We start from the raw sequence: 12,285 nt of genomic DNA, 5'->3' as shown, positions 1-12,285 counted from the left end.
ACTAGAGCTATACCCAGTCTCTAAAAATAGCCGAACATTGTGGATAGGCACTTGTAGTCCTAGCTACTTGGGAGGCTGAGGCAAGAGAATTGCTTGAGCCCAAGAGTTTGAGGTTGCTGTGAGCTATGATGCCATGGCACTCTACCCAGCATGAAAAGTGAGCTCCTGTCTCAAAAGAAAAACAAAAAGATGCCCACAGACCCCTCAGGTCAGGCCCTGCCTGCCTTCTAATCTTGTCTTTTCTCATGGCTGCCCACGCCTATTCTGGCCTATGTTCCAGCCACACTGGCTACTGTAGCTCCCGGACCACACCAGGCAGTGCTGGTGCAGGAGCAAGGCCCTCTCCCTTCCAGGCCACCCTCTGCTGCAGACGGACGCCACCAGACACAGCTCATAGCACATGGTAATCTTTATTGTGACGCTCAGTGGAAAATATCTGTAAACCAGCTTACTGTAGTGGTGACAGCTGCAACACATGCTAAGGCACTTTTATTATATAAAAAAGGGGATGGGTGGGAGTTCCATTCACTCCTTTGTGACAGCATCTGGGACCTGAATTCAGAGCTCGTAGGCTTATGTAGCTTTTATATAGCTTCATGATTTGTTTCCTTGTAAAAAAAAAAAAAATGCCTTCTTGCCGTAAGTAGGTCTAAGTGCAGCATATACAAAACAGTTAGGAATACAAGTAAATTCAGCAACCAGTGTAGACCAGTGTAGGACAAGCTACTCTCTTCTAAACATGGTTCCAAAGGAAAGGCAGTGATAAAGACTTGGAATTTTATTATTTATTACAAGACGGGAAAAAAAGAAACCCTTTTTTTTTTTTTTTTTCAAAAATATTTGTGCAGGTGGCAGATTTTTAAACTAAACTGAGTCAACGATGCAGATAAACTACCCTCGGGCCCCAGTCCTGGAGTAGGCACAAGATCGCATGGGAGGGCCACTGGCCCTCTCTAATGCTCTGGCTGTCATACTTGGGACAAGCCCCTTAACCATTAAATATATTTGGTCCCCAAGAGTGTAGGAGAAGCCACTGGAAGGCTGCCGGCCTTTCCAGCTTGGCCCCAACAGCCTCGCTGTGGCAGGGGCAGGCTGCCCTTGGCAAAGGAGGGGAAGGGCATTGCACTTGAGACGTTTTAGAATGGGGGAGGGACAGTGGACAGTGGCGCTGCCCAGAGGGGGTGGGGAGGCATCTACCCCTCCTCTGCCCCTGGGCTCTGTGCCCTGCACAGAGGTGGAGCCCCTGGGCCTGCTCCTCAGGACCACCCTGAGCCTAACAGGAGTGGAGGCCAATGGGGCAGGGGTGTGTGAGGTCACCACGTGTGATTGCCAACAGCAAAGAAGGGAGGAGAGAGGGAAGAGCTGGCAACAGAGGTTGGGGAAGGTGATGACACTTCTGGGATGTTGGGCTATCAAAATGCCTTTTGTCTGAAGAAAAATAAGATTCATAGATAACTCTTGCCCATCCCCGTGGCAGCCCACTGGTCATTCTTATCCTGGGCCCAGGCCCAAGCCCCTAACTCTTTGGTATCAGATTCCAAGGGAGGGGGAGCTGGAGAGGGATGCAGCAGAGGAAGCCAAGTGCCCTCCATGAGGCCTGGAGGGCGGCAGGATGGGGTGGGGTGACGTCCCAGGAAAGTGAGGTCCCAGGAAAGTGAGAGGTGCTGTGAGTCTGGGGAGGGAGGCGGAGTCGTCCATCAGCCTGTGTGCCTGTCCGCCTCCGGCAGCAGCAGCAGGAAGGCTTACTCGGCAGGCTTGGCCTCAGCCCCGTCTGCTTTGCCGTCTACCTCCTCGTCCGAGCAGTCGCCAGTACCTTTCCGGGCCATTCGGCGAGGAACGACAAATGGCAGGTCCCCACGCCTGGAGGGCAGAGGCAGAGGGTCAGCTGGGCAGTCCTGAGGGGTGGCTGCAGCACAGTTCACACATTCCAAAGCATCTCAGAGGAAAACCAGGCACCTAATTGCTCCTACCAGGGGGAAGCCATTCTGAGCCTCTCAGCCCTGACTCCAGGCAGGGTGGGAAGGCTCTCAAGAAAGCAGGTAATTAAAGTTTCCTACAAAATATGTAGGCATCAGACATCCTAACACTCAACATTAGCACAGAAACAGTTCAGGAAAATAGGAGTAACTGATTGAAATGGGAAAGGCGCAAAGGTAGATGAGGTTGCCTTCTGCAAAATGCCACCCTTTGTTCAAAGGTCTCACAGCATAGGTGACACCAAGAGCTAATAGGAAAGACTGTTTATGCAGAGTAGAAAGACAGGCCTCTTGTCCCTGCATGTCAGAAAATTCACATTAAATACTGACTACAATGTCTGGTTTTGCTTTTATGCTTAAGAAAAAGATTCCTGTGAAAATGATGTAAGACTGAGGCTCTCAGAGAGTAAGATCCTCGGATTTGCCTGTTTAATACTTGAGTGTTAACGCTCCCTTGAGAACTGCAACCACTTTTACAGGCAGTAAGATGACCCAGTATTCATTCTGCAAATATTTACGGGCACCTGGTATGTGCCAGGTTGCCTCGAGCAACTTCTCATTCAGAAGACTCAGCAAGGAAATCTCATTGCAAAATGGACAGACTTTTCAGATAGGTTGGAATAAATTACCACAAGTTTAGAATAAATTACCAAAAGTTTCCTGTTAGGTCAAAAGGCTGGGCTGAAGCCCCAGAGGCAAGAAGAATGCAGAAGGGGCCCAGAAGGTTCTGCCACAGCACTTTTTGCTTTGTGATGAGCAGGGACCCTGCTCATGGACTCTAGCTGTAAATGTCACCAAGTTTATAAAGAGTTTAAATTTCTGAAGTGTGCATTTCAGAACAAGCTACCTTTTGAACTGCTGGAAGGGGCCGGGTGGGCGGGCAGGGGGGCTCACCTGAGCTTGTTCTTGAGGGAACTGACTTCACGGTTCATGGCGTCAGCAGTCTCGGTGGCATCTTCCAGCTCGCGCTGCAGCTTCCGGCGGGAGGCATTGGCCCGCTGGGCCTCCTCCTCGGCCTCCTCCAGCTGCCGCTTGAGCTGCTTCAGGCGGGTGGACGCCTTGTCAGCCTGTGGAGACAGACGTATGGCCATGGCCCTGGTTGATGGCTCTGGGGACATGGCCTGCCAGGCCCATCAGGCCTGCCCATGCACATACCTGGTCTTTGTACTGCTCCGCGTTCCTCCGCTCATCGTCCACCTGCAGAAGCACGTCCTTCAGCTTCTTCTCTGCCCGGCGCACCTGTTTGCAGGCAGCCTGGCGCTCCCTGTGGGACAGACATGTGGCTCAGGGAGAACAGCCTCCTTCAGCCATGAGCTGGACAGACTCTGGACATCCACCCCAGGGAGGCCGTGGTGCTAAGGTGTTGTTAGTGGACACCTGCTTTGTGTCTGTTCCCTTAAAGGGACACTGTGAGGAAATGGGCCTCGAGGAAGGGAAGGAACATCTCAAAGAGTACTTGGGTAGCTAGGGAAAGAGAAGACTGAGGTTTGGGGCCTGGTGTGACCCTTATTACCTCCAAAGAAGTCACAGTCTTGCTGAGCCCATAGGCTGCTGCCCAAGTGAGAAGGACCCAGCCCTCAGAGACAGCCACCAAACTCCCAGCTGTAGTGGTGGGCCAGTGGCTTCTATTCAAACCCCACAAGAGCCCTCCAATGAAAGGGTTGAGGGCTCTCCCATAAGGATGGGGGAAAATAGCCCCTGGGACTCAGGAGACAGAGCTGGGTCCTGACTGGCCTGGGGAAGACCACAGAAGGGTCTGAGGTTTCCCTGGGGCTGGGGTAGGGCAAAGAGCACGCACTTGGTCTCATTGTCCAGCTGCTCCTCCAGCTGTGCGATCTTGGCCTCGAGGGCAGTGATAGAGGCCTTGTACTTGGACTTGACGGTTCCCTCCATCTCCTGCAGCTTGACCTTCAGCTCCTTATTCTGGCGCTCCAGCTGCTGCCGGGCATTCTCGTTCTTCTGGGCATGGCTGCGCTCCAGGTTCAGGTCGGTGTTGATCTGGTCGATCTGTAGAAGGCAGGCTGGTGACCTCAAAGGGCTGGGGCCCCGGCTGGAGGGCACTAGCAGGGCCAAAGGAAGGGGACAATACGAGCCCACCAGGCCCTGAGGGGCATAGGTCTCGCCTCTCCCAGAAAAGGGAGCTACCCACGAATAAGGGTCCAGAAACTGCTGAACACCTGCCCAACAGGATGGGGGTGATCTTCCCAGGTGCCAGGACATCTTCCCCTGAGCAGGCAAGGAGCAGCTGGGGCCAAGGCCTATGGCCCTGTGGGGCTCTTGGGCTGTGAGGCGGGACCAGGGCTGCGATGGTGCCCACCTGCAGGTTGGCCTTCTTCAGCCGGTCGTTGATCAGCTCGGTGTTGCCCTGTTCCTCCTCCAGCTCCTCCTCCAGCTGGGCGATTCGGGCCTCCAGACGCCGCTTCTCCTCCAGCGCCAGGGCTCTGTGGGGCAGGGAGTGCCGAAGTGAGGGCCTAGCTGGGGGCACGCCAGCCCCTCCCCATGCCTCCTCACGTAGCTCACCCTTTGCCGCTGCTGTTGGCGATCTCATCAGCCAGCTCGTCCCGCTCCTGCTGGGCCTGGCGCTTGGCACGCTCGGCTGCTGCCAGGTCCTGATGAGGAGCAGGGTGTGAACTGGGGGCAGCCACAGCCATCTTCCCAGGCCCCTGGCACTCCCGCCTTGTACCCCTTCCAGGTCTCCCTCCTCTAAGAAACCCTTTCTCACAGGGCTGATGCTCCCCTGAGGTCAAAGTGTAAGTACCTTATGTTTATAAGACCCCTACATCTAAGTGCTAGGAAGCAGGCCAGGTGCCAGGGATGTGGAGATAAAGAGAGAGGCTGTGTGGAAAGAGATGCTCAGAGCTGGTCCCTCTGGGTTCCAGGAAGACCAGAGACAGGAGTCAGCTCCAGAGCCTCAGCAGAGAGCTGCACATGATGCTGAGGGAGGGCTCACCCCAGGCCCAGGCAGGAGAGGCCAGCCACAGGCATGAGGATGAGCGAACAAGCCTCGATCTGGTCTGACTCTGAGCGCACCAGCAGCCAGTCACATCGTCCTATGGAAGACCCTCTAGACCAGTGGTTCTCAACCTTCCTAATGCTGCGACCCTATAATACAGTTCCTCATGTTGTGGTGACCCCCAACCATAAAATTATTTTCGTTGCTAGCATTAGGGTTGTGGCATTAGGAAGGTTGAGAACCACTGCTCTAGACCCTAGGGACATTTCATCCTGTCCCTCCATGCCCTTAGGTACGATGGACAAGGCAGCCAAGGGGACACTGGAACCCTCCTCGCCAGGCACAGCTCACAGCAGCTGGTGGTGACAGCCACAGAGCCTTACTACACACAGGGGACTGCAATTCATTCACAAGCATGTCTGTCCCTGCCAGGTACCTCCCTATGCCCTGCCCTGGCAACTCTGGCTGGGTGATGCTGACCAGATGAAGGTCTGAGCTGGCCAGAGGGCAGCAGCCCAGGTGCCCCCTGCAGGCCCGCCCACCTCCTGCAGCTGCATCATCTCGGCCTCCATGCTCTTCAGCTTCTTCTCGTTCTCTTTGGCCTGAGCCAGGATCTCTTCACGGGAGGTTCGGGTCTCGTCCAGCTCACGCATGCAGTCCTTCATCTGGGCCTGGGGTGGGATGAGACGAGAGATGCAGTGCCACCCATTTCCTGCCCAGAGGGAGTGAGGTCAGGGGTCACCTCGCCAACAGAGACCGGAGGCCGGGATTTAGTACAATGACATACTTAACTAACCTAACTGTAAAAGGATAAAATAGTAACTAGAGGCAAATTGTGTCTGTACCCCACCCCACCCTAGGTAGGGCCTCTAAAGCACACCTTTGCCGTGGCTGCTCACTGGCACACGTAAGCCCCAGCCGTGGTTTGTTCCACTTCCCATCTCTCCCTGTGGGCCTGAAGCCCACATTCACAGCACCGCCCCAACATGCACCCAACCCAGGGCAGCACCCAGCTGCTAGGCAGGACAGGTATTTCCTTGTTACTCTCCTGTTATTTGTTTTAACTCTAAAGATCTTTGCCAAATAGCCTTTTTCATTTATTTTGTGGGTAAAACCCAAATTAGGATTTTTCAGGCCAGAGCATGACTCTTGTTTTTCAACGATATCGGTGAAAAAAGCCACCGGCAACAGAGTGTCTGTGCCCCACGACTGGCCAGATGTGGATTTTAAAGTCCACCCCTGGTGTGGACTTCCTGGGAATTATGGGGCATCCAGAGCTGTTAAGTTGTTATTCTTTAATTATTGGTGGGATGAGAATTTCTCCAGTATAGGCTGTTCTCAGAATTGTCACTGCAGAGCCTTCGGTCCCTGTCCACAAGGCTGGACTATGTCAGCACCTGCCTCATTCTGGAAATCTGCATTAAGCAGCTACTTTTCCCACTGCTCTGTGCTGCCTTCTCGCTTTTTAGTTTAATGCTCTCAAAGTCGTCGATCTTACTGACATTTGCTTTCAGACGATCTGGTTTCCACATCACTGAAGCGGATGCTGAGAGCACCCAGGACCTCCCTTAGGGAGGGGACGGTGGCCACTCCCACCTCCCACCCCGACTGCCTGGCAGCTCTGGCCTGCGTTCACCTGCAGCTTCCGCAGCTGTTTGATGGCCTCCTCCCGATTCTTGTTGGCGGTGTCGATGTGCGCCTCCAGGTCTTTCAGGTCCATTTCCATCTTCTTCCGAGCAGCCACAGCTATCGAGCGCTGCTTCCTCTCGTCCTCCAGCTCTGCCTCCATCTCTCGCACCTGGGGGACACCGAGCTTGGGAGGTGGGACCCACCAGCAGACCCCACCCAGTTTGGAGCCCAAGTGGGCTCAGCATAGTCCTGTAGGACCTGCAGGATCTCTGAGGGCCAATGAGGATCGCTGACCGCTGACTGTGGACTGTAATGAGGTGGGCCACTGACATAGTCCAGATCAAGGAGGGAGGGAAAGGAAGCCTGTGAGAGCCAGGCATAGCCCCTGGCCACCTAGTGGGGCAGTGGGAGGCATGCACACCTGCCTGGCATACACACCTGTCTGACCAGCTGCTTCTTCCTCTCCTCGCTCTGCTCATCCCGGCCCTGCAGATCCCGCTCGAACTGGGCCTTCATGGCCTGTAGGTTCACTTCCAGCCGCAGCTTGGCATCCTCGGTGGCCTGCAGCTCGTCTTCTAGCTCCTCCAGCTGCGTCTTCATCTCCTCCACCTGCTGCTCCAGGGCCCGCTTGGACTTCTCCAGCTCGTGGACCTGCGCCCCAGAGAGCCCGAGCAGGGGCCTGAGCTCACGGCCGCACACCCTGACCCTCCTAAGGGCCTCGCCTGGCTCCCTGCAGAGACCCCGCTGTGCTCCCACTCACGCTCTTGCCCACGTCATCCTTGGAGCTCATGAGGTCCTCCATCTCCGTGCGGAACTGCTTGTTGAGCCGCTCCAGCTCTGCCTTCTGCTCCATGGCTTCCTCCAGGGCCCGGGCCAGTGACAGCGCCTTGGTCTCCTTCTCTCGGGCCTCTGCCTCAGCACGGTCGCGCTCCTCTGCATACTTGGCGGAGATGGTCTTCTCCTCCGCCAGGAGCTGGTAAAGAGGTGGCAGTGAGGCCCCGTGTGTCAGGCTCAGAGCTGAGGCAAAGTGGCCGGCCCAACCCCCCAGGGAGAAGGGTCTCGGAGGCCGTGTGGCAGAGGAGCAGGACCCAGAAGAAGCTGGCCCAAGACTGTGCCTGGACAACACACACGGTGCAGCGCGTCCTGGTGACTGAACAAGGATGAGGATTGCCCCTACCACCACCGGTTGGTTAAAGTCTGTTTGATTTTTATCACTTAATAATAACAGTGATCCTTTATGTCACAATGCCTTTTCCATGAGAACCCACAGGAAACCGTTCACCTTCAGAACATGGAAAAATTCTAGTTCTCCTAAACAAGTGGGTAGCGTTTTTCTTAAAGAGAACACCAACCTGGAGGCTCAGAAAGCTGGATTTCCTCTCACTCATGGACTCACCCGGGTTCTGTCATTTTTTCCCACCTTCCTGCTCCCGTTGCCCCTCATTTATCCCAAGGGGGTGGTAACCTTCTCATAAAGGGACAGACTGTACACTCAGCAACTCCTCAGCCACCACCATGGCACGACAGCAGTCAGGACCGTGCAAAGGAATGAGCGCACTGCATTCAGTAAAACTTTAGCTATACATCGTGGGGGGCTGGGTTTGCCAAAGTCTGCTGCCCTGATTTATTCTTTTGTTCTGTCTGGTCCCAGGGACCTCCCTAAGTTGTCTTAGATGTTTTGGAATGAGGAAGAGATATGAATGCATAAATTGAAAGCTTAAGTAAAACTGGTTCATTATAGAAAAGTTTGAAAATATAAAAGTTGTTCCTCACAGAAAGACTTTGCCTCCACTCATTCTCTGCCCAGGACCTTCACATGCTGGACACCTCAAGGCCATCCCTGAGTGAGGTCTCTGAGGAGGCCCCGAGCTGTGTGCATGTGACCGGGGCCTTTGCCTTAACCGGTGGCATTTGAGGGCGAGGAAACCAGGAGGACAGAGCCCACAGCTACACACCTGGTCGAACTTCTTCTGCTTCTTTTCCAGGTTGCAGACGCTCTGCCGCTGGTGGTCCAAGTCCACGAGCAGGTCGTCCAGCTCCTGCTGGAGCCGCGTCTTGGTCTTCTCTAGCTTGTCAAAGGCGGCCACCTTCTCCTCGTACCGCTGGCTCAGGCCTTCCAGATCCTTCTGGAGCTTCCTCCTGGCCTCCTCTGCGGTCTCCAGGCACCCCACACCATCCTCCATCTTCTTCTTCATGTCGGCCACCTGGGCAGGAGCAAGGGGTAAGGAGATGCCTGCAATGGCACCTGCTCAGGCCACACACTGTCCCTGGGATGGAGCAGGTGGCCTGGTACACCCATGGAGGGGCACCAGGAGCCAACCCCGTTATGAGAATGGCTTCCCCATCACTTCTCTCCTCCAGAGGGGAAGAAAAATGGATTTTCTACAGATGGGCATCTGCCTAGCATATGAAGCCAGGAGGGCTAGCACCCAGGCCAGCTGGGAGGGCCCTCAGTCCTCACCCGCACCAAAACCTCTTGTTTTACAAAGACCGAGGCTGGCGAGGAAAGCCCCCTACCTTCACCTCTCCCAGGGAGCAAGCCAAGCACCCTCTGGGTGTCAGCTGTAGGCAGGAGGATTGTTGGGTCCCTACCACCCAGCCCACCTTGCCCCTGGGGATAAACCCACATCCACACTTGTGCACTGGCCACTTCACTTCAGCCTTTGGAACAGATTCCAGCCCACCCCGCGTTGGTTCTGGCACATAAAGTCCCAAGGCAGAATCTATGTACTTAATACACATATTCAGCTGTGGACCCCTTGCCAGTCTAGAGAAGCCTGTGGACACCTCATAATAATGTTTTAATATGCACAAAATAAGCACATAGGATAACCAAATCAACCATTACAGAAAACTGCAGCTGCCACATATTTTTAAAAACTCTCTGTGCTCTGCGTCTGCACGTCAGACAACAGCCACAGTCTAGGCCTGGCAACCATGAAGCTGAGAGCCTGGCAGCAACTCGGATGTAGTGACTGGCCAGTTCTGTAGGTGACAAGGAAGCAAGTCATGCTACTGCCGTGGCTGTTGCTTATATTCATAATGGAAGTGAATGCTAGATTTCAGCAGACTAGAGATGGCAGAAATACAGGAGCTACGTGCCCATCTGAGTTCCCAGATGCCTGGATTCCGCTCAGGGACTCAGGCTGAGACCTTCAACCTGGCATGTGCAGGGGCCAGCCTAGCTGGACGCTCCCTGACCTGCAGAGTGTGGCCACAGTTCCCCTCCAAACCTGGGCGTGGAGGGTGGCGATCTGCTTCTCCAGGTTGTGCTTGGCCTCCTCCTCCTCCTCCAGCTGCTCCTTAAAGGAGTTCTTCTCGTCCTCCATCTGTTTCAGCTTGGTGCTTAGGCTCAGCTTCTGCCGGGTCTCCTCCTGCAGCAGCTCCTACTCGTGAGGACCAGAGGGGTACGGGCGCTCAGCAGACAATCTTGGTGGGAAGGAGAAGCCAGACCCCAGAGACCCCTGGAGGAAGGGGAGGATGGCGACCCGATGAGCCAGGTTGCCCTCACCTGGGTGTCATGCAGCTGGGACTCCAGTGTAGAGAAGTCCTTGGAGAGCTTGCTGGATTTGCTGTCAGATTGGCTGAGGAGCCCAGTCACACTGTCCAGCTCCACCTGCACAGGGGAGGGAGAGACGAAGGATCAAGAATGTGGCCCCAGAGCTCCACCCCACATAGCTCCTTTCGGATAAGCTGGTCCTGAGTAACAAGCTGAGAGGCGAGAACCTCACTGAGGAGCTAGGTGAGGCAAGAGAGGGCGAGCGAGAGACAGGGCGTCGGTGTGTGCATGCAACTTGGGAGCTGGGCCACAGTGCCCACTGCCCAGGGTGGGTCCCAGCGGGGGCCTCACCTGCAGCTTGGTGACCTTGTCAGCCAGCTCCGTGCGCACACGCTCTCCTTCATTGAACTTGACCTGCAGCTCCTGCAGCTGGGCCTCCACTTTCTTGCGCTTGTGCTCTGAGTCCCCTTTGCCCTGCAGCAGGACCTTCACCTCGTTGGCCAGCTCCCCTCGCTCGTTCTCCAGGGTCTGCTTGGCCTTCTCGAGGTTGCCTTTCGCCTGGGGTGGAGGAGAAAGCAAGGATGGAAACGGGGCCTCTGTGCCCTGACTCGGAGCTGGCCGGTCGCTGGACTCTAGATTTCTGCAATAGCAACAACGGTGCTGGGGACAGTCCTCCACTCGGGAGGCTCAGGCGTCATCTGCCCTCTTCCCTCTCAGCCGGTAGGTAACACAGGGCACATGTCTGTACCTCTGAGGACCTCAGCTTCCTCATCTCTAAAACAATCCCTCCCCAGCCTCCTGTGCTGGGTGGAGGGAATGTTCTAGTACATATGTGTTCTAGATGTTTTGATCTTAGCAACATTACACACTAAAGAGAACGCCGATGTCCGTAATTAGACTTCTAATAAAGCCTCTCTGAAACTTGACATTCATAGTAATAATATAATAAAACATTACATTCTAAAAAATATAAAAGAGGAATTTACAAAATAAACAAAACAATCCCATTCTTATCTGCGCCAGGCAGTTCAAGGGTCAGCTGGGCCCTGAGTGAATGCAAAGGGATATTGGGGAAAACAGACAACTAAAGGACAGGGGTGGCTTTGACACATACAGAGTGGGAAGTTGACAGGAGGCATGCGGACAAGGTATGTTTCCAAAAGCACAGTAAAAGTTGCCACATAGAAGAGCTTTTGACTTCTCAGCTGCCACCAAGTGTGCAATGAAGGAATCTCCAGGAGGCAACACTTGCCTTGTTAAAGACCTGCCCAGGCCGCAACAGCCTCCTGACCAAGAACCAGCTGGGGTTTTCCTGCAAGACTCCAGCCAACTGAGGTTGGGGTGTTCTAAAGGGGACTCTGAAGTCACATCAGGGGCCACTAAGGCCCTCTGATGCTCAGCTCAGCCTCCCCGATTGCTCTGGTCTGGCAGGTTGTTGAACAGTAATGACAGTAACTACTTTAACAACAACCTTGCCCATGCTTACTGTCTAGGTGCTTTGTGTGATCATCAGCTGTAACCCTCCTCACATAGTCACATGAGATAAACCCACCATCATCCTCCTTCATGGACAGGGAAACTGAGGCCCAAGTCACGCAGCCACTGTGAGCTGGAGGCTGGACTCAGACCCAGGCCGTGCTCTGCTCTGCAGGACTGGCTGAGACTGGGGGCCTGGAGTGGTGGGTGGAGCCCCTACCAGAGCCCCCCAGCCCCGGCTGGCATAGGGCAGCCCCGCACCCGCTTCGCCTGCTCCAGCTGCTCGGCCAGCTCCTCTACCGCCTGCGAGTGCTTCTGCCGCATCTCCTGGATCTGGGCCTCATGGGTCTTGGCCTCCTCCTCCAGGGTCTTCTTCAGGATGTTCACTTCCTGTTCACGTTTGGATCTGGATGGAGAAATGCCCTCAGGATGCAGGCCAAGAGCCCTCACTGCAGAGAGATCTGGCAAGAGGTGTGGCCACCCCAAGCAGCTTTCCACCCACTGGCCCCTCCTCGGCTATCCAGCCTATGGCCCAACCTCGCAGACACGCTTCGTAGAACCATACGTGTCCCTTCAGCCTGAAAGTCCATCCCTGTCTCAACCTAAACTTTGACCTGGTTCTTCAGCAGGTTTTCTACTTGGTAGAGAGAAGCTGCTGGAACCACCAGCTCCCGTGCTGTTTGGCACATAACCACACCACTGAGTATGCGCAGAGGTGGGGGTCCACCCTTGTAGGCCCAGGCCCCTCGCTG

General features: G+C 54.9%; 1 protein-coding gene across 2 annotated transcripts in view; it reads right to left on the bottom strand.

Moving 5' to 3' along the window:
• Window positions 1-1,481: 1,481 nt before the first annotated feature.
• Window positions 1,482-12,285, bottom strand: part of MYH9 (myosin heavy chain 9) — a 91,882-nt gene continuing 81,078 nt past the window's right edge. For both annotated transcript variants that reach the window (XM_053585780.1, XM_053585781.1), the window contains 15 exons: window positions 11,795-11,939; window positions 10,409-10,615; window positions 10,070-10,174; window positions 9,792-9,944; window positions 8,514-8,762; window positions 7,319-7,531; window positions 6,997-7,209; window positions 6,566-6,727; window positions 5,472-5,600; window positions 4,497-4,585; window positions 4,294-4,417; window positions 3,775-3,983; window positions 3,132-3,240; window positions 2,871-3,043; window positions 1,482-1,860 (listed from right to left, as the gene is read on the bottom strand). In XM_053585780.1, coding sequence (XP_053441755.1) covers window positions 1,743-1,860; window positions 2,871-3,043; window positions 3,132-3,240; window positions 3,775-3,983; window positions 4,294-4,417; window positions 4,497-4,585; window positions 5,472-5,600; window positions 6,566-6,727; window positions 6,997-7,209; window positions 7,319-7,531; window positions 8,514-8,762; window positions 9,792-9,944; window positions 10,070-10,174; window positions 10,409-10,615; window positions 11,795-11,939 — 2,398 coding nt within the window. In that variant the 3' untranslated portion in view covers window positions 1,482-1,742. The remainder of the gene's footprint in view (window positions 1,861-2,870; window positions 3,044-3,131; window positions 3,241-3,774; window positions 3,984-4,293; window positions 4,418-4,496; window positions 4,586-5,471; window positions 5,601-6,565; window positions 6,728-6,996; window positions 7,210-7,318; window positions 7,532-8,513; window positions 8,763-9,791; window positions 9,945-10,069; window positions 10,175-10,408; window positions 10,616-11,794; window positions 11,940-12,285) is intronic.

Source organism: Nycticebus coucang, chromosome 3 (assembly GCF_027406575.1).
Source record: "Nycticebus coucang isolate mNycCou1 chromosome 3, mNycCou1.pri, whole genome shotgun sequence".
Taxonomy (NCBI): domain Eukaryota; kingdom Metazoa; phylum Chordata; class Mammalia; order Primates; family Lorisidae; genus Nycticebus; species Nycticebus coucang.
This window is presented reverse-complemented; position numbering and strand designations above follow the sequence as displayed.